This window comes from Micropterus dolomieu, linkage group LG16 (assembly GCF_021292245.1).
Source record: "Micropterus dolomieu isolate WLL.071019.BEF.003 ecotype Adirondacks linkage group LG16, ASM2129224v1, whole genome shotgun sequence".
Taxonomy (NCBI): Eukaryota; Metazoa; Chordata; class Actinopteri; order Centrarchiformes; family Centrarchidae; genus Micropterus; species Micropterus dolomieu.
Window position 1 is genome coordinate 4005379 of NC_060165.1, and position 22272 is coordinate 4027650.

Sequence of the window (22272 nt, forward strand, 5' to 3'; positions counted from 1 at the left end):
AAAACAATACTTGATATTGATACTCGAATTACCTTTTGCAAATTCAAAGAGGGAAATTCATACCACCTAAATTCAGATTGATGTTTTACATAATGAATTATTTCAATGCAACTACTGAATCTCAATTTCAACATTAAGTTTTCAGTTGTATATAAGATTAAAACCCTCATGGCCTTGCTTTGCTTCCATATATCAGAGCTCAAAGTGACTTATTGCTACTGTTTTGACTTACAGCCAAAAAGCTATTATTATATGAAATTGTGCTATGAATGGAAGAAACTGTTAAAATGTCTTATGTGATATAATATTTTTCATAAATCATCAATTACCAGCAGAATCTGTTAAAATTGTGCTTAACAGATTAAGCCCTAATATATCAAAATCAGCTTTTATTGCCAGGTATGTGTACACATACAAGGAATTTGATTCTGGATTGTATATTGTTCACAATGTGCTTACTCATACAAAGATTCAAGATCACAATAATAAAAATTAAATAAAATCAGACACAGACTTTAGTGTAGACAACACAAATATACACTATGCAAATATACACTCTGCTCACTGCACTATTTAGTGCAGTGAGCAGAGTGCAAAGGATGCAGGAGTATGTACATGTCGAAGGTGGATGTGATATACAGGTACATATACATGCATACATGTACACAGTCCGATGAAGCATAGTGCAAAGGATCCTGGAATAAACAAGTATAAATATTTTGTACACATACAGTATCTACAATATGACAATATAACAGTATGAACAGCACTGAAATAGAGAATGGTGAATAAATAATAAGTGTTAGCCAGTAAACAGGTGGCTGATTAGAGACAGAGTTACTGGGTTAATGCACAAGAATTGTTCCTGTCACCGTGAGTCAGAAATCAGCTGTTCATCAGAGTGATGGCTTGTGGGAAGAAACTGTTCCTAAGTCTGCTGGTTTTGGCGTACAGTGCTCTGTAGCGCCTACCAGAGGGGAGAAACTGGAACAGATTGTGTCCGGGGTGAGATGGATCTGAATGGAGGGGAAGGTTCGCACCAATGATCGTGACTGTCCGTTGTAGTCTGCTCCTGTCCTTTCTGGTGGCAGATCCAAACCAGACAGTGATGAATGTGCAGAGGACAGACTGGGTGATGGCTGTTTAAAAGTGGATCAGCAGGTCCTTAATCAGGTTGACCTTCCTGAGCTGGCGCAGGAAGTACATCCTCTGCTGGGGCTTCTTGATAATGGTGTCCGCGTTGGGCTCTGACTTCAGGTCCTGGGAAATAGTGGATTCCAGAAACCTGAAGGATTCTACAGCAGACAGGACTGCTGAGTATGGTGATGGGGGCTCCTCCTGAAGTCCACGATCATCTCCACATTATACATTTATATCAGCAATGAATGATAGCACCGCTTCACAGATTATAGTTTATTTCTGTTTACTATTTTTATAATTGGTTCTATATTAATGTGTATTGTTTGCTATGAAGCAGAAGGGAGTTACAAACTCAATCTCACTCAACCACCTGTTATATTGTGAGAAAATAAATCTATCTACCTACCTAGGCATTATTCTTGAGTTTGTAGTTTCAGAGGTCCACTCTTATTCATTGTGTCCTGAATTGTTGTTTTTCGGCGATAATGCTCCATCTGGTTGCAAGTCGCCAGTAAAAAGAAGAAGAAGAAGAAGAACATGTTGTTTTTCCTCTTTCTGATTGTTTCCACTCATCTCCACTTCACACACTTTTCGCCTTTTACCTTCCTTCCTTCTGTTCCTTCACATCTTCTCCTCGTCCGCTCTATCCCACAATGCATTGTGTTCACTCGTTGGATCATGGACCAAAGCGGTAAGCAGAATGTCCAGGAGGGCCGACGTTAGCAAAGTTATTTTAGATGATTTATTTATAACTACACATTCATAGTTGTTGTTTTAACCCCTCTCCAGACGACGATATATCATCATTTCAGTAGACGGGTTTGCTACGGCTTTCGGCTATCTTTCAGAGCAGCGTTAAAACTAGCTTGGCTCGGGCTAACGTTAGCTAAAAACAGGCTAGCGATGGAGTAACGCTAGAACACTTGTGTTCACCAAAAGTTAACGATGGTTCTAAATGAATCTCTAAGGGCCGTATAAAATATTGCAACCGAGTGTACACATTTAACGTTACAATATGAAATGGCAAACATGATGTTTTTTACACGTTAGTAGGCTGAAGCGCTAGCTGCGATTGAGTTGGGGCGCGAATGTTACCTGACCATCGTTAGCATGATGCTAACTAAGCTAGCTAAGATGTTGAAGCTAACACAACTAATCGCATGTCTTCAGACAGATATTTGTGGAATTCTTAGCTATTTATTTTACAGCCCTCAAACCAGACTGCCTAGGACATAACAGATTATTTTCGATTTGATCACATTGATCTAGCTGATGACCCAAAGTTTTCTCTCACATAGAATGCATCATTCTTGCTTTAACGTTACCCCAACTCTGAGGGCTGCAAAGCGTGTCGCGTCAGTGAAATTCCCAACTAAACAAGGGGTTGCTGATCTGCAACATAATTTAAAGACTTGTGGACAGGCATGAGTGCACTATCACACGCCCCATTAGCCCCATCACAGTGCATTTGCACATCCGGGCTTCGAGTATTTTCCTGAAACCCATTCCAAATTTGCAATCGCATATTCAAAACATCTGTCCTATGTCTTTTGCCTAAACACCTTTCTGTGACCTCGATGGAAAACGTCATGAGGTAAAGGAAACATGTGAAGGAGAAGTCATAAGGACTTTTGAAAAGACAGTCATGGTGCTACGAGAACCCGACTGCACATTTTGAAACTAACTTTATTGATAACACATGGAAGATGAGTACAGTAACAAACTCAGTGCTGTAGGTTTGCTGTCTAATATCACTCCACCTAAAGAAAGCATGTTTTCAATTCATACATATTTAACCATCAGTTACTTCTAGGAAGTAACAACAAAATAAAAATGGCTTCAACAGGATTTAAAAAGTAATATACAAGCAGAGTAGCAAAATTACATTTATGTATATAGTATTTTGTTATGATGGTGATGATGATATTGTTAACTAGACATTCAATTGTTCTTCAAGATTACCCACTAACTGGATAGATTTGAAAGATAGAAAATCTATATTTATGGATTTGGAGCTCAGCCAGTCATGCAAGGAGTTTTGGATCATGTCACAAGCATAAAATAGGTTGTTTCCACAGAGTCTAACATGGTGAAAGTATAATTGTGTGTTGCTGCTGCAAGGCATTACGGAAAAACATTCCTAAGCAAAAAGACTGTTCAACCACAGCTTAAAAGTGTGTCACCCATCCCATTGGTTATTTCAATTCCGTACTATGATTTACAAAAATCATATTAAATGGGTGTAACTCTTTTGGCATGTCCATGTTGTATACACTTGTATTTTTTGAAGTAATTTAGAGGTTCCTGCACTACAAGACTCAAAAGCACAGTGTGGTTTTCTGCACACGCCTTTTTTCCCCTGCAGACAATGATCTTCAAGGCAGCGATGGTTCTGGGAGTTTGGGTGGCCCAGATGTTCGCAGACGAATCCCCATCAAACTCATATCCAAGCAGCCCTTAAGGAACAAACCTCCTCCCCGCACCCAGAGACCCAACAGCAGGCCACCCAAAAGTGAGACTGGAGAAGATGGTAGGCACATTCTGCAGTAGACATTTTAAAGACATTAATTTAAAACAACATTCCTTGTGGGTCTGAGACAGTGCATATTCAAAGTTTATGATTGTCTCATGTAAGTAGCAAAAATACATAAAATGTTTTGTTTGATTGGTTTTATTGTCTGCTTAAACTTTTGTATTGAGATTTGTCAGGTGTCATTTGACCAAGGTTGTAGTAGCTAAATGGGGATCACACAACAAGCAAAACTGTTCGTTGAAGCTCATGTTTGTTTTTTGTTGAGAGTGTCAGAGACACTGATTAATTTCAGTCAGGTTAGCAGAATTTAGTTTGTGTCTGATGTACTATTTGCAGTTTATGCAGTAAGGAAAGCTTCAGTAGTCCTTGTTTTATTTTTGATTCTCTTTTGTTTTCATGCTCAAATAATTTTAGTTGTAGTAATACTAGTTTGTTTGTTTTTTAAATAAATTGATGTTTGTCCCAGCCCTATGAAGGACCTTGATGACTACTTTAGGGACAGTTCCCTTATACTGCTAAATCACCACTTATTTGGGTTTGAGGGCGTGCTCAGTTTTTCTGCATTGCATTATTAATACTTGTCTCTTTTGTGTTACAGATAACTTTGGCTTCAAGCAAGAAGAGAGGCGCGATTGTGGCGCTAAAGCCGGTGATGTGTTTGCAAGTCAGAGGAGGTTCCCCCAGCCACTGTTTTGGGACTATAAGGTACGTCGCCTGTGGGGAGTGAAACGACTTAACAGCCCATACAGTGTTTTCAGATGGATATTAATGACACTTTATAACAAATGTCTGGCACACAGTACATGCCTCCTCTCCATACAATTAGAAACGTTCTGATGTGAGACTGGTTTAAAGAATTATCTTCCTATGTTTTCCTGTGTGGGGAATTCTTACTTTAAATCTTAAAGAATGAACAAACAAAACACGGACACATTCACATTGCTAATGATATTCTAGTAACTGTGTTACATGTGATATTTTTTTTTTTTTTTTCAAACAGTTGCATTTGATTGGAGAAAGGGATGAAGTACCAATTCACTTTTGTGATAAATGTGGTCTTCCTATCCAGCTATATGGACGCATGGTATGTATTTTGTTATGTTGTTGAACCGACCTTTCACTGCAGGCAATCGCAGATACTTGTTCATGTGTAACTGTTGCGCTCTAACTCCTCAGATCCCCTGCAAACATGTCTTCTGCTACGACTGTGCTTTGCTTCACGAGAAGAAAGGAGAAAAGATGTGCCCTGGGTGAGCTCTTCTGGAGACATTTTAAATGTGTAGTCTTTGAGTTGTGGTGAAAATTCGTCACAGTTTTAACTTCCTTTTTTTTTATCAGTACCAGGTGTTTTAAATAGGGATGCACGATATTGGATTTTGGCTGATATTCGATATACCGATATTTTCAAACTCATTTTGGCCGTTACATATATATTTTTTATTTCACTGAAGAGAAAGTCTCTCCCTGGTACTATGTTTACCCTGTTACTCACATTTATTGTAGATGCAGACATTAAACAAGACAAACAACATTTCTATCATTATTATTTCACTTGGGGGAGAATAAATCATGTATGCTAGTGCCACCCGACCCCTTATGTTTTCTGAGCTGCAAACAATGAGCTCTCTATTGCACAAAATAAAAGCAGGTGTCGTCCAGACCTAAAATGTCAGTTTGCGTTTTAAAGTATAACGAACATGGCTGAAGCTCCAAGCTCCATATGACTTTCTGAGCCACAAACATCATTGTAACAAACCAGGGACAAACGTGAGCTCTCTATTGCAGAGAATAATATATATCACCTTTTTAAGTAACATACATTTTAAAGATTAAAATGTAAATCATGCCCTACATGTTTGCATAATGCTCCCATGAGGCAATCTTGACAAAGTAGTTGACATTGTACAGAAAATTACATTGGTCAAGTGCACAAAATAAAGCGGCTGTAGATCAGACCTACACTTCAGTCCTTAGGACCAACTTTAAAGTATAAAGAAACTTAAAACCAAGCTCCATATATTGTCTTGTGAGCCATGAACAGTCTTGTAACAACCCAGGGACAAACTGTGAGCTCTGTTTTGCAAAAAATGCAAGGACATTTTATCCTTAACATGAACCTCAGTCATCCGTCTCAGTCCAGCTAATGAGGGTCACAACTTCTGCTGACTGGCATGCTTTTCTTTTTAATACCAGAGGTAGATTTCTCTCTTCTTGTCTATCGCTTCATGTTTAGCAGCGCTAAACAGCCTTTCATTGTCAACACTTGTGCAGGCTGCACGCAGGTATTTGTGTGCAGCAGGAGCAACAATGAATAGCAAATTCATTATCTGTTTTAAAGATTTTGAAAGACCTCCATACAGCCAACATGTAGAAGTTTGTTCCAAGCGCTTACGCAACATTCGCAGTCGTCACATGCGCATAGTAAAGATGCAATCTCACCGGCCAGGCTCATCAGCAGAACGAATTGGCTTCTAGAGTATGTGGTATTTTGTAATGCAGCTTGGGTGTGTTTTTTTTACTGCTTTGTGACTGAACTTTTGTCCCCCGTGTGTTCAGCCTCACCTTGTACAGCTGCACAGACCCAGTGCAGCGCATTGAGCAGTGCCAGCGTGGTTCCCTCTACATGTGCAGTGTTGTGCCGGGATGCAAGCGCACCTACCTGTCCCAGCGCGACCTGCAGGCCCACGTCAACCACCGCCACATGAGGGCAGCCAAGTCTTCCGCAGGCCGACCGGAGCCTGTGCACCTGCCCCCTGCGTCTGAGGTCCCTGACCGGTTCCGTGTGCCTCCACCTCACTTACCCAAGAACCACGTTCACCTCCCCAACCCGCTCCAGCACAGCAGTCATGACCCCTATAGTCAGCCACCCCCACCTTCAGCTCACGACGCCCCACCCCCGACCTCTGCTCTTGGTCCTGAGACTTTCCGCATTGCCACGGTAACAACTCGTAAACACAGCAATCTCATCACTGTACCCATCCAGGATGACTCCTCTTCGTCTCGGGAGCCCCACCCTGGTGGGCCAGGCCCCACTCAACCACCCCACCACCACCCCGGGGACTATCCTGGCCAGCAGTCAGTAGTGTCCCACGCTCACCACATGATGGCGCCACCACAGCAGCACTTCGGCCCTCCACCTCCTCCGCCTCCTCCGATCAGCCACCCCATGCAGCATCCTCCCCAGGCCTCAGGGACACCACACATGGTGTACAACCAGGCCCCTCCTCCCCCCATGTCCACAGCCCCCCCACCAATCACTCCACCACCAGGGCACATCATGGGCCAGATGCCCCCTTATATGAATCACCCGCCCCCAGGACCTCCACCACAACACAGTGGCCCCCCTGTCAATGCTCCTCCACCTCATCATTACAACCCCAACTCCATGCAGCAGTTCCCTGAAGACCAGGGTACCCTTAGTCCCCCGTTTAGCCAGCCAGGAGGGCTCAGTCCTGGTATGTGGCCTGCTCCAAGAGGGCCCCCACCTCCGCGAATGCAGGGTCCTCCTCCCCAGGGCCAGATGCCCGGACCGCACCACCCAGATCAGGGCCGCTATCGCCCTTACTATCAGTAAACCGCCATCTTAATGAATGAGCAACTGTCTGTGTCATTCTGTCCCGTACCACTAGTCTGAATAATGTGATCGTAAACCTCAGGGTTACAGGATGTAGGACTTTCATTTTGATAAAAACTGCCCGGAAGCTAATGTGTATGTGCTGCACATTTTACTTAGGTGTACTGAACTTTCCACTGAACATAAAATAGATTCGGAGAAGAGCAGGAATGTCCCTTTGTTTTGTTTTTTTATTAGCGTATGGTAAATATTTCTGTATATATGTCCACTGATTACACGCATATGTACTGTACATTCAAAGACGCTAACTATGTCTCAATAAATTTTTAACGAAAGATTTGCATCTCATCCTTGTTTGATATGATGACTGGCGGACCACCAGCTGGTTTGTTTGCTTTAGAGGTTATTGAGAACATTTTGATGTAAGCTTTCTTAAAAGACATTTATATTTGGTGATTAAAGAAGACACTTGTCAATGAGTCTGGTTCTTTCAAAGCTTATGTCCCCAGGTTGATGTAGTAATTCATCTCATGTATCTTTGTCAATTTGCATTTCAAAGAATGTCAGAATTTCGCACACAACCTAGTTAGTAGTTTAAAAAAATGCCCCTCCTGTGTAGTAAACCCTACTCTCGATTAGCTGATACTTTGGCAGCTGTTGGTTTTCAATCACTTTGTCACTTACAAACGTTCAATGTTTGTTTAGAAACAAGTAATGGTCTTTTAAACCTCACTATCTCAGTATTGACTGTACAGTAACCTCACTCTTCCAGGCTTTGTTCATCTTAGTCTATAAATTACACTTGTGTTTAGGTATGTCTTAAAAAATATGAAATTGTTTTTGAAAAACCTGCAGACAGTCAAAAGTGGGGGCTTGTTTTCGTCATCTGCATGCCACAGATTTGCAGAATATGTAAAATGCAATTGATTGACACAATGAACACATTCAACACCCTCTTTTACACCATATGCTTTTTGTATCGCCATTTAATCTTGAAAATATATTGCATTTATCAAACAAACCGTCTGAAAAAGGACACTTTACTAGAGTCCTGTGACAGCAAAGACTGGATCATACATAAAAATCACATCATGATCTTGAATAGACAAACAGCATTTTATCATAGCAGTAAATTTAACAGCAACTCTCTAGTTCTGTGGCTTAATGGTCTTTTTGAAAGGATGTTTCTGGAGACAGGTGCTCTTCTAGAGTTTGGTATCTATTACCTGCAAAAAAGAAAAAGTCAAAATGAGTGTTAAAGTTATAACTGCACACAAGATGACACGCAGACATTTATCTACTCCATTAAAGGTCTTGTGTTGAACTTGCTTTGTCTTTGGTTTGAAGACGTAATTGGTCCCCATACACCAATCTTAGATTAAAGACGGAGTAGAGTTAGTTAGAAATTGCTTGTGACTGGCTTGTTTTAAAGCACAGGATTGGAGTGATGGGAAATTTCACTTTAAATGTATTGTAAAAGGAAATGAATATAAAATATATCTCTTGTCCAGTTATAACCTTAGTAATACATTACATTGTAAAATCAGAATGTGATAGCAGAATAAAACCACCATGGAAACTTTTTTAAACTGCAGGAGATATCTTTTATATTCTTTCCTTTTTACAATACATATAAAGTGAAATTTCCCGTCACCCCATCCTGGGCTTTTTACCAAGCCTGACTCAAGTAATTTCAAACTATCTTTAATCACTGTGGAGTGAAAAACATGAGTTGAACAGCATCCAAGTAAAAATTTTAATCTGTTATGCTTTCAGCTCAGAAGAACGTTTGTGTTGTCTGTAACGTAACTGAGTTTTACCATTCTAACTGCAGGGGTTGTTCCTGCGCCGTTTGCCTTGAGGCTTAAGGATGTCAGTGATCAGACTATCAGGCCATTTATACTTTGGTGGAGATAGCAAGACATCTCTACAGTGACTGCACAACTGCCATGACATCTACTGTGGACATTCATGGTCCCCATTGGATGAATCCTAATGTTTTCAGGGACCTCCTGACCCGTCCCTTAGGGTTTAGCTCCTAGATTTCGAAGGCCCAAATGGCCCACACAGGAAATATCAATATTTCAAATTTTGTGAACACCTTCATGATCCCCAGAAGATAAAGCTGTGAGCTTCTTGAAAATGCCATGCCATTCATTCAGCATTGGCGGGCCTACGCTGCCACTACTGGACAACACTGAAATACATTAAATCTCTTCACTTTGTTTTCTGTGTTGTGATTTGAACGTGGCATGGAAAATTCAAGTCACAATCAAAAACAATTAATTCAGTTATTAAAGACAAAAAACAAAATCATTGTCCTTTAAACAAGTGTTTTTCATTTACTCACAACACAGTGAATGCATACATAAAAAGGAAATACATATTACAATGTGTACTGTATTTCACTTAATATCTTTGATTTCTTTTTATTTAGACATTTTAAATCAATCAAGTTATATTGGGAATTAAGCTTTTTCTTATAATTACCTCATTCCCTCTAGTGCCACCCTAAGGCTAAACCTGATACTTTAAGCTCCATTATTCATATGACTAAAAGAAAAGAAAAGTTGTTAGTATTTTTCTCTGTCTGTCCAACACTTGGGGGATAATGAACACTTCTAGGGGCCAGATATGGAAACATTTTTGTCTTGCTAGGAATATTAATTAAGCATCCGTACATAAAGATTTCTTTAGAATAGAATAGCTTTCCATACCACCCGGTCTTTAGTTTCATCCTTATGTTTTTCAAGCACATGCAGCATTGCGTCATGAAGGGTCGGGAAGAACATGGAGGTTAGAATCTCTTCATCGAAGAACATCCAGCGGTGCAGTTTCTCCAAGACGTATGCTGACAACACATGAGAAGCATGCTGAGTTTGCTCTGTTTTCACAGGCAGTAATCACCTCATGTGCTCTGCTGTTTTCATCACAGATTTCAGGATGTTGTGCTTAATACTAATGAAACTCACCATCACAAGAAACAATGTAAACCTCCACCCCAACATGGATGAACTCTTTGAATGCCTGTGGAGAATACAGAGTATACAGTTTTCATACAAGAAATGTATTATAATAAAATGTACATAAATGAAGAACTGCATAATGCAGCTGAAGAATCATATGTACGTTGGCTCTACTTTATTGCAGAATGACAGTGTTCACCAGATACATATTTGTGATCTTTATGTATATGGTGGTGATTTAACTGCAATAAACTAAATAATTTTTGCCTACAGACACCCAAACTGCATCAACAAAAATATCCAAGGAGCGTTTGGGGCTTCTCTTGGATTGTAAAGTGATCCTTGAGAAGTCTTAAACAGAAAGCATCACAGCAGAGAGGGCGTTGCGCCAAAGGATAGTGCGTTTACAGTAATTGTATTTTAATGTATCCTTTTACTTTTACTTTTGAATTTAAAAACTTCCTGGTAATTCTGCCTCCTCGAATCAAAAGCTTTCCGAAGAGCGAATCACTGGAAGGTTTTTACTGTGAAACATCACCAGGAACTGCAGCGTTATTTAGAGCTGAAAATTATGTACAGTATATAAAATATATTCTTATATATATTTCTTATATATCTTACTCTTCTGTGATAGTAAATTGTATTTTGGACTGTTTGTTGGGCAATTTGAACAAGGCACCTTGTTCTTTGGGAAAACATTTTTCACTTTTTCAAACATTATACAGACCAAAATGATCAATTGAGAACATAATCTGTAGATTAATCAATGGAAATAATTGTTAGTTGCAGCCCTAGTCTTATTTGTCAATGAGGATAGCAAAAGACTCCTAACTTCTGGACATGTGTACATTTGCATTTCTTCTTTTTAAGCAAATCAGTTTTAAATAATGCAAAGGAGAACAGGTGAAACAGCTAGTGGACTGCTTAGATGAAAAGTTGGGGGTGACACCTTTTACTGGGACATCCTGCCAATGACTGTCACTTTCTCATCTTCACTACTAATAGCATTCACTGAACTTCAGTATATGACTGTCTTTGTGTACCGTTTTCAGTCCCTTCATAGCACAGATGTCCAGGAAGGAGACAGCAGAGAAGTCCAGGATCAGGCTGTGGAGGTCCACTCTGGGAACATTGATTTTAGCGGGAAGCTCAGAGTTCCAGCCTTTCTGTTTGACAGACAGAAAGGAAGCTTAAAGCTTTTTGGAAGAACACTTTGAGGCACTCACTGGTGAAGCTGTATATTTAAAGCCTCACCTCTGTAATATCGTTATCCCCCTTCTGCAACAGTTTCTTGATTTTCCTGAGAGCCTTGTTCCTCTTCCTCAAAACCCTTACAGGGTTAAATCCAACCTGGAACAAGCAAGTGCGGCATTATGTCCATACACATTTATTTTCTTGAGAAAAGCAAACTGAAGCAGAGGAGAGAATTGATGCGTCATACGTACAGCTTCTATAAGCTTGTCCCTGAAGAACTCAATATTGGCGAAGAAGATGGGCGAGGGTATCCTGAAGATTGTTACTCCCTTAGGTTTGAATAACTGAGACGGGAAGCATCGTGATAAAACAAACGTGATTCAGGAGGATATCACGACACAGTCTTGTATGTTTATTTCATTTTAACATACTTACATGCAGGTAATCTTTCTGATCTCTGTAGAAGTCAGTCCCTGGGATGTTAGCCAATACAGAACAGCGAGGGCTAGAAAGACATAAAGAGGGTTAAACATAAATATGGGTCTGTTATAGGTCAGCAGGTGGAAAATAAAGCATAACCTTTGAAAATATACTTTTGAAAATCAATGACTTGTTGGTTCCTCGAATCTTCATCTGAGGCCTGAGTACTTGAAACATCACTAGTTTAAACTAGTACACAAATTGGATTGAAATGTCAACTCCACCTATTTTATGTATGAAGAATTCAGCCAGTGAAAACACTTGTAGAACAACTACTGTTGCTCTGGAGGTGGCTTTCCAAAGTTTGATCAAATAACCCTGATTATGTCAAAACCTAACTGGAGGTATGGAGTTTGAATGATGGTATTAAGTTGCATTATGGAAAATGAATAGGACCCAGTGTTTTTTGAGCGTGACCATTACTAAGGACTAAATGTTGTCATGTAGGTCCTTGACTTTACAGAAATGCAATATTAAATGGTTGGAGTGCCCCTTTATAGGGACAGTACATTTTACAGCTTCATGTTGCATAATGTGTTTTTCATCCACTACAATAAATCCATGATTTTCTCTCTGCAGTCACTTTGAATATTTAGAAACTAATATCAGATGTCATTAACCGTGTTATTACAATTGAGTCCTGAAGACAACCGTGAGCAGCTCCACACCCAAGCCCATCACCAGACCAAGATCCAGTCCCAGCAGGATGGCACCCAGACATGTTCCCACCCACACCACCTGCAGACAAACACCTGAGGTCAAACACTGAAAGAGAATTGACTGGGCCAAGTAAATAACCAAGTAAATAAAGTACATACACAGAAAACTAAAACTATAAGACATTTTAACACCTACACATTCTGTTTTGTCCTTCCCCCACAAGTACGGGATTTCTTTGAACTGCATCAGCATACCCTTCAGATTGACAATGACCAAGGCACCCAGGACAGACTGGAATGAAGTCAAATATTGAGGGTATGTATGAGAAAGCATTCATTTACACCTGTAGATATACACTCACAACTGAGCTTTCTCCCATATATGAATCAACATATAAAAGTCTGTCTCCATTTAAGGAACATAAAACATAACAAACAACAATGGCATAAGCCGTTACATTACAGGAGGGAGTCTCACCCTGGGAAGCGGCTCCAGCAGGAAACCAAGTGCCAAAGTGACAATCATTGCCATGATGGCTGAGATCAGCCCTGCAATCTGCATTTGTAAAAAAAGTTAATGTTTCATTTTAACATGCCAATGAAGGAAACAAATGTGATATAAACCAGATGACATTACAATAAATCTTTTTGGAGAAAAAAATATTTGCGTGCAGTGTCCTAGTAAAAGTTTGTGACCCAGGAAACTGATGTTGTAAATGGTGAGATTCCTTTTCTCACCTGTGTTTTGCCTCCTGAGCTCTCCTGCACAGCCGTCCTGGAGAGTGCTGTGCTGGCTGCAAACGACCTGAAGCTTGCCCCAAATATGTTGCTAACCCCGAATGCAATGAGCTCCTGCGATGGAACAATGAAAAGTTAAGTTACCGCTCTGGCAATGAAAGTTAACCTATGTTTTCACTTGAATGACTCTGTTTGACCTGCTTTTTTATGTGCCGCACATAAAAGCTAACATCCAACCTTGAACTAAAATCAATATTTAATGTTACTTTATATCTTCATAACCAAAATTATGAGGAGTCTTATTGTCGTATTCACTTAGTAACCAATTAACTATTTTTCCTCTGTGAACCAGATAAGGATAGGCAGTCTTCATGTATGTAACTCACCTGGTTCCCATCAATGGTATAATCATGTTTGATAGAGTAGACTTTGGCCACAGAGAAGGCAACAGCAAACCCCACTATGGCTGCAGGAAAGGCCTCCACAGCACTCTCCTTAAAGATGTCCACGTTGGGTGCAATGGGAGATTCATACCTGAAAGATATTGTGTATTATATTGTGAATTTAAATGATCTGAACACTTGTGGAAAGTAGCTAAGTACATTTCAAGTACTAGTCTTAAGTACAATTTTGAGGTAATTGCACTTTACTTGAGTAGTATTTTCTGCTATTTTATACTTCTACTTAACTGCATTTCATTGGGAAATATTTCTTGCTCCACTGCATGTATTTTCTTCTCATATTAAGATTGTACATTAAAAACATATGATGAGCATATAAAATATAGTGCATCATTAGGTATTAAACTAGTGGTTCCCAACCTTTTTAGCTTCTGATTACCAGTGAAACCAGTAAATATGGTTTAATTTAAATAACTGTTCAAGGTTGATCAAAGATTAGAGAAAAGTAAAACAATTAATACAAATGTGTGCTGCAGAACTTTCCATTCCCATTTGTCATCTCATGACTCCTCAGATTTATCTTGTGAGCCTTTGCAATGGTTCTAGGTTGGGAACCAGGGGATTACCTTCCTCTACAGAAAATGGTCAAAATCTCAACCTCAGCTAGCTACCAACAGTACAATACCGCTTAAAGTTGATGCATCAGTATTAACAATCTGTTAATTTCATCTATAATATCGCTCAGTTTGTTAGTGATCTTACTTTTAATACTTTAAATACATTTTGCGGATAATACTTTTGTATTATAACTTGTTTTGTTTAAGTAAGATTTTAAATCCAGTACTTTTACGTGCTTTGAAGTATTTTAACATTATAAACATGGTTTGTGAATACAGTACAGTAATGATACTTTTACTTAACTGAAGAAGTATTTCTTTCTATTTCCACCACTGGATCTGAATACTTCATGAAACAGCAGCCAGCTTGACTTGTACCTTTAATCTACTGTTGAACCGGGAGAACTTGAAACTTACCCACTAACCATTTTGCCAACAATGTCAACATCAAATGTCTTCTCGAAGTTGAAGCCATAGGACAGCCCACAGGCTATGATAGTCTGTGTGAAAAGCAAAGATACCTGAGATTTTGGTATCTATTGATTTCCATTCATCTTGGTTTAAAATCAACTTTGCAGAAACCTTGTACATGCTGGAGGTAGGTCATTAAGTTCAGCTAACAATGGGTTGGCTTTGTGTTTATTGCCAAACTTGCTTGATTGTTACAGTACATCGTGACTGACCTTTTACATTTTGACATGTTAATACGACATTGTGCAGGAGGTTTCTCTCACCACAATAACCTCTATGGGGATGGGGACAGGCAACTTGGCTTTGTATGTGTCATTCAGCTCCTTCACGATGAACACCACTGCTATGATAACCATGGACATCACCAGGTCACAGTTGTTGGTGGAGGTGATCTGGACAAAGATCTTCTCCAGGGTCTGTGCAGAAGAAGCAAACACACTTCACTCTACACCTTGAGCATGATTAAAAATTCAAAGTATTATATAGTTTTATGTGACAATATAGGTAAAATCCCAAGGCAAATCAGAAAATATAAAAAGGTCATATTATTAAAAACTGATGCTGTGTAATTTTGACACATGACCAAAAGGCATATCCAATCCTGCTTTACAATTAATTCCTGTTGTCCTGAATGCAGCACAAGTTTCTATAATGTCACTGAAGCTCAGTCAAGAGGTAAGGCAGGAGGAACTATGAAGCTTGAGTTTCGTGTTGATCACTGAAAAATGTACAATATTGCCACATTACATTATCAGGATTTGAAAGTGTGATTTTATCCAAGTCATAGCAGCATTTTAAGATACCTGTAAAACTTTGTCAACCATCCAATATAATAGACATGATTGGAATTTTGTTTCCACTTGTCATAACTTGAGTGAACTCACTGTTTGAAAGTTTAAGCTAACAAGCTACCTGCCAGTTTAAGCTAGCTACCTGGTTATGCTTGCACTCAGAAACAGTGTTGCCAACTCTCTGCCAATGAGAGAAACTACCGACTGCTCACCAAATGAGTTTTCAAAGAAATGAAACAAATGACATGACAGTTTGCATATTTGCTTAATAAAAAAAGGAATAAATTGATATGCATTCTAGAGAATTTATAGGATTATATTGTTGTTGAAAGGAAAGAGGATATATTTTTGCTTTAACATTGGAGAGGACACATTATTATGAGGGGGGTCTGGTGGTCCTCCCCCCAAAAATTTTGAGCATTAAACATTTCATATATAAACATTTCAAAATATAAAAATATAACAGAATATAATGCAGCCATTCTGTATTGCTTTCAAATATATTCTCCTGTAGATCAACATTTCTCATTTTATATCATCCCTGCTGAGTCAACACACATGTAGGCATGATTTAGTCTTCACTCCCTTTTTGTGTCATTTGTTTGGGAAAGTACCCTCTTTAAATGTATATGTGGCACCTTTTCACATCAATTAATTCATTAAAATGCATTCATTTATTCATTTATAAACCCCTGGACTTTAATAGCTCGTTTTCTGTTCATAACTTTCTGCACATTCAAAATCTATCCCACATATCTGTGTTCACTGACATGTTGAGAAAAGTCTACCTGCCCTATGCTCTGCTGTGCGTTGCCTATGTTATTGCTGTGCTGAGATGGTAGTATCCAGTCCAAATGACCGTTTGGCACTGTACAGGATCAGACAAGGATGTGGAAACCCGAAACTAACTGAAAACACTTGTGATCTGGCAGCAATTTCCACAAATCCACACAAATGGTAACTTCAGCACCTCCAATAAAGTGCTCAGCTGCTTCAGTGGGACGCGTCCTGGAGCAGAAAGACAGTCCTAAACAGAGCAAAGGTGTCTCTAAACGAGGGGGACGCAGACACAGCAGAGCTACGGATCAGAGGAAAGACACCACACTGGAAGCAACATATTATGACTTCATTCTCGAAATATTTTCAACTTTTCTGATAATGTTATGACTTGTAATCAGAGAAAAAAATTAGATTAGTATTATTTCAACACTGGTCCTAAAATTAATAATTTGCAGGTAAGACTAGACACTGACTTCACATGGTTATATTAAATTTGACCCCAGAGAATCACTACATTAGAGTTTAGCTGCACTTCTACCGTGAACATCACATCATTGTCTGACTCTAAACCAAAAATTTCAGCACCAGACATGTTAAAGCAGGAATCTGATCCGAAATTGTGGAGAAATGAACTATCACCAGCAATCAGAAGTAAAGTTTCCTGAGGTTTTCCACAGGTAAATGCAAGCAGCAGCCTCCAGGTCTGAAAGGTGATGCCAATGCAGAAGTATCTTAAAACTGCATTCTTTCTAATGGCCTGCAGGCGGCAACTCCACTGCCATGGCTGCATTTAACTAGCCATGAACTTGTTTTTGAGAGCTGTCATTGTTTTCATCTAAGAACTTACTGCTAACGTTATCTCTCTGTCATATATGTTTGCTTAGTATTTATGCCTAAAAACTCTAAACATGGACTTTATCTTTATATGTACATTTGTTAGAAGTGACCCAAAGAGCCCAGTGAAGAAGAAAGTATTTGTTGTGAGGAGCTAGAGAGGTAACATTAATGTGTTGTTAATGTAGCACAGTATGTAATGTAAACGCATACAGTAATTACCAGGATGTGGGGGTGGAAAGTACAATATGAAACAACCGACAATGTGAAGCATTAATCAAGCAATTATTTCTGGTAAAATGACAACTAATAAACCCACTAAAGTAATCAGTAGTTTAGTAAGCACTGTAGCCACTGTCCCCATGTGTTCACCTGACTACACATTAGTTTCATGACAACATTATGAGTCAGCAAACTGCCTGGAATAGACTATTCAGGAAGTTACCATGTCAACATTACTGAAGGAAGTTTGCAGCCACTGTGAGGACTGTGCTGTAAACTGCATATTACAACATTAGTCCAACATTGTCCTGCCTGTGGGACACTGGGAGTGCAAAAGACGCCAACCACATTAGCCACGCAAGTTCAACAGGCTAACCTACAAAATAAACAAACAACACATAACATGGCAAAACTTACAGCTTCCAAGTTTGAAGTCGGCTCACAGACCGCTGGTATAGATCCATCCTTGAGCTTGAACCTTACTGGCCCTCGTTGAGAAAGCAGTATAACGCACACAAATTTTCCAGTTTTTTGGGGGAAATTTCCTCCCCCTTTCCATTGAAAATAAAGTGAATCCACTGGAGGTTTGCTTCCTCAGATGATGGAAGGACATGAAGTTTGTGTTGGTGCTGGTCTGTACAGCCAGCAACAGAACAGTTCCCGTGCTTAGCTCTTAGCTTCGACATAACGCTATCAGGTCCGGTGCTTGTAAGAAAAATTGACCTTTGCAAAAATAGTGGTCAAGCCATCGGTGGAGATGGTGGGCCGTGCTGGGGGCATTGCTGAAGGGGGTGACTGTATGGTTGTGACATCACAACCTTAAGGAAGTCCTGAGGGCTTGTTTCAGGGCACAGTTTCTGAATATGGGCATGGCTCCATGGATTGAACGCTTTGATACTTCCACAGTATTTATATAGCACCAAGGCCTGCTTTATAATCAAAAAAGACATGGAAATCTCACTTTCTATAACATGGGACTTTTAACCACAAAATTGTCAGTATAAAGTAACATTTCTTTGGCTCTAACCACTGTAATGTGTGCAGGTTTTTTCTACATTAAGACCACGTTTGCATGCTTAAAGCTATATCTTAATAGTTTATGTCCTCTTTCCCTGGTCTGTCTCATTTTCCTACTGCCTGAATGATAAAAACATTGGGAGTGGTCTATCTCTCCTAGTTCCAAACATAAATTTACATAGACAGTAATAATGTAACTGTCAGATACATCGTGGACTTACATATATGATAGAGAGTGGACCATTGATGCCTGGAACGTTCAATCCTAACACAAACTTGAGCTGGGAAACCAGGATGTGGACAGCAGCTGCTGTGGTGAAGCCGGACACCAGAGTGTCAGACAGGTACACAACAATGAAGCCCACCTGTAGAACACCCATGGCAAGCTGCATGGGACAGAAACATGAAGAGAAAAGAGCCTTAGTTTAAAAACCCTTCTTAGAATCTGCATAAACACTAGTACGGGACGGAGATATACTCAAATCTACCTGGAAAATCCCCATAAGGAAGGTAAAAGAGGAGGCCACCAGGACTCTCTGCTGGTCCTGCGACAGGCCCTCAAAGCAGGTGATGTTGGCCGGTGGTCCGTCCTCTGGGACCAGGCGAATGACCACAGCTCCAACCATCAGGCTCAGGACTGGAAAGGAGCCTACATGATGGTAGGTGTGGAGGGGTGTGAAGACACTGTTAAGCTGTATCACATCCAATTTTATCTCTTATCTCTATTACTTTTCCAAACAGGCTCTTTAAGTGATGTTATTACATTTTTTATTACTTGGGGACAGCTTGTAAGCTGACAATTTGAAAAAAAAAGTCCTGTTATTGTGAAGGAAATGAAAATATTTTATATTGACATTCATGACTTACCTACAGATAAGTGTCTTGAAGTACCGAGGAAGAAGTACATTAGCATGGGGAAGAAAGCTGTGTAGAGACCATAGCTCGGAGGCAGCGAGGCCAGCAGAGAGAAGGCCAGTCCTGAGTGAGACAACAAATACAGAATGAAGATTTAAATAATAATGGACATTTTTCATGTCAAATATCTCTGGAAAAATACATTAAACACAAAGCAACAAAGAGGCTGTACTTAGCTAAATGCTACATCTATATACAGATGTTCGCAGGTTTAATGTTCACCATCCAAAGTTAAAATGTTCACAGTTTATGGCGTGAACTTAATTGGAAAGATAAAAACGTTTCTGATACGGTCTACAAGTAGAACCAGAAGGTTTCCATGTGGTTGAGGAATCATATCAGAATTCATTCAGATTTGTGGCTTCCTTCAGATAACCAGTGTAGTGTCAAACAACTACATTCCACATCTGTATGGAATCTGACAAACAGTCTCATATCATTTATCATATCTACCATTTTATCAACTACTAATGCATGTGTCTCAATACAGGCTGTGATTGTTACATGAGGAGTGATACTGTATTTTTGGCTGCTTTTAAATGCTTTATATTATATGAACTAGATGCGTGTAATGAATATGCATGTGTATTAAGCTTACTCGTACACACTATGCATCTGTTATTGTACTCAATTGCTGCTGTGACTCTTTCACAATCAATAAAGTCTAAAGTTTTATTTTAAGTCAAATTTCTCAAATGCATCAGTACTTAGTTGCTTTGTCAACATTTTTCTTTTTGCACCATAACCACATTATTTCCTTAATGTTAGCCAAATGGTTTTTGTTGCTTTGAATGCACCGACAATAACAAGACTCTACAATGCCACAGACTCAGGCGCTCGCCATCCTTCTCCTTACCTTGCATAATGGCCACCAGTCCAGTGCTGATCCCAGACACCACATCACCCAGCAGCCACTCTCTAACTCTGTAGATCCTCATCCAGCCAATAATGGGCAGAAGAGAGAGCACTGCATTCTTGGCACGTTTTGAATCACAGCTGGATTTGAAAAGAAAAAGGGCTCATGTGCTTTGTCTAGTAAAGTTTGAAACTTTTCCTTTGACATTATTTCATCAATTCAACCATAATTAGATACTTACAGAAGACTGCAGTAGTCAAATCAAATATCCTGATCCGGATCTCTAAAAAACTGGGGTTCACTTACGTCAGATAGTCTTTTAAATGGCCCGGGATGGTTTTGTGCCGCCTGCAGATCTTCTCATGATCTTCAGCAAAGCTGTCCTCAGAGTACACAGGTCTGACCACCGCATACTGTTTCCTCAAAGTCACCATTCTCACACCTCTGTCCGAGGAATCCAACACTGTGAAAGTTTCTGGAGATAGATCCCTAAAAGAACCTTTGCCCGTTGCTTTTCTATACAGGGCTGTGAGTCTATCTGTATCTAATCTGTGATCTGTGATCAAGCTCATCGCTGTGTCAGTTTTGTCTTAACTTCGTTCAATCATTAACACAAGCGAATTTATGATTCATTGTGTTGATATTGTCAGAAATGTTAATTGTTGAAGCTCAGTGAACCGCAGCTGGAGTGAGCAAAAGCAGACTCTCTGTGTATGTTCACCATAAATAAAACAATTATGCGTTTAAAGATAATCACAGAATGGTAAATGTGAAATGCTGACATTGAGGTATAACCAAATATCAAGTATGAATGAGGAATAATAAAAAACATATTCATGTTAATAATGAGCAATACTGATATGACGCCAGGGAAAGATTACAAGGCTAAAGTTACTAACGAAACCACATGTGACGACTTAGGCGTGAGACTGGAATGGGTTTTAAAGGAAATTAGAAAAATGCTGAAACAGGGTAAGTGAAAGTGCGTGACTAGAACCTCACAGGCACTTCCTGGAGGTTAAAGGTGAGAATAACAAGATACTTAATAACTAGATGACCAGATGCTGTGAAAGTAGGAAACTACTGAGTTCTCAGTACACTGGTTAATGAGCACTAAAACAGTGAACAACCAGAAAGACCACACAAACATATTAGGAAAACAGTTACTTACATAGTTATGTACGTGGGAGTGGCCAGAAACAGAGAGGTATAAATTATAAAACTTTGTGTTGTTTAATTTTTCACTTGCGTCTCGAGTCCAGCTGGCTTTTTTATATTCTGTGATTTCACAATAACGTCTACAAGTAGCCTGAAGTTTCTGTCTGCCTCTCACATTTGAGTTTCGTTTCACTATAATTTATTATGTGTATTGACTAAAGAAGAACTTCAACAAATTAGCGAGCCAGACCAGGAGGAAGACATTATCGAGACTGACCGGGACCAGGGTTCCGCATCAGCCCTTTCATACTCCAATCACACTAGCCTGTAGAGAAAAGGTCTGTAGTGCTGTGATTGGTCTGTGGGGAGCTACGACCGACCCCAGTAAAGGGTTCTGGTTGGTCCTGTGAAATCCTCCTCAAAGAAACTGTAAGTATCTTAAGTCGTTTAATCGTTCTGTTCAGTCGTCACGTACGGACGTTTGGTCAAGAACCCTTGGTGTCGCTCTTTAACGCACCAATTACACTTTTAGTGTTGTTTTTGCACGTGCAGGGCTCCACGATCAACAATAAATATGCTATGTTTGGTTAGACTTTCAAAATAAAACACCTGGTTAATGTTGTGAAATATTCCCAGTTTGGTTTAGGAACCAAAACTACTTGGTTAGGTTTGGGCAACAAATCCACTTGGTTAGGTTTAGGTTAAAGTAGGTTGGTCACATAACTTAAGTTAATTAAGTAAGTTATGTACGTTATGAAAGATATGTACTTTATGTAGCTTTAGTTAAAAAAAACCTCTATGTTGACTACTGATTTCCTACGGGAAACTAAGTCACTTGGGTGAAAAGTATACAAGGTTTCTAGAATGTCATTGTGGGCGGCTGTGGCTCAGGAGGTAGAGCGGGTTGGCTGTTAATCGGAAGGCCG

The 22272-nt window shown here is 39.6% G+C and overlaps 2 protein-coding genes across 2 annotated transcripts; one reads left to right on the forward strand and one right to left on the reverse strand.

Annotated features, from left to right (window-relative positions):
• The first annotated feature begins 1674 nt into the window (after positions 1-1674).
• cbll1 (Cbl proto-oncogene-like 1, E3 ubiquitin protein ligase) lies at positions 1675-7582 on the forward strand. Its single transcript, XM_046072367.1, has 6 exons — positions 1675-1831; positions 3506-3670; positions 4272-4378; positions 4674-4757; positions 4850-4923; positions 6230-7582. Exons 1-6 carry the CDS (start codon positions 1678-1680, stop codon positions 7245-7247), a joined length of 1602 nt encoding a protein of 533 aa, XP_045928323.1. The 5' UTR covers positions 1675-1677; the 3' UTR covers positions 7248-7582.
• Positions 7583-8215: 633 nt separating this feature from the next.
• LOC123985020 (chloride anion exchanger-like) lies at positions 8216-21571 on the reverse strand. The gene is made up of 19 exons (XM_046072358.1): positions 20495-21571; positions 20189-20328; positions 19285-19395; positions 18906-19066; positions 18639-18803; positions 15037-15189; positions 14720-14802; positions 13671-13818; positions 13285-13398; positions 13025-13102; positions 12743-12838; positions 12519-12625; positions 11843-11912; positions 11659-11751; positions 11468-11563; positions 11257-11379; positions 10220-10274; positions 9965-10098; positions 8216-8473 (listed from the first exon to the last, which is right to left on the reverse strand). The coding sequence occupies exons 1-19, from the start codon at positions 20758-20760 to the stop codon at positions 8453-8455; spliced, it is 2214 nt and encodes a 737-aa protein (XP_045928314.1). The 5' UTR covers positions 20761-21571; the 3' UTR covers positions 8216-8452.
• Between the last annotated feature and the right edge of the window lie 701 nt (positions 21572-22272).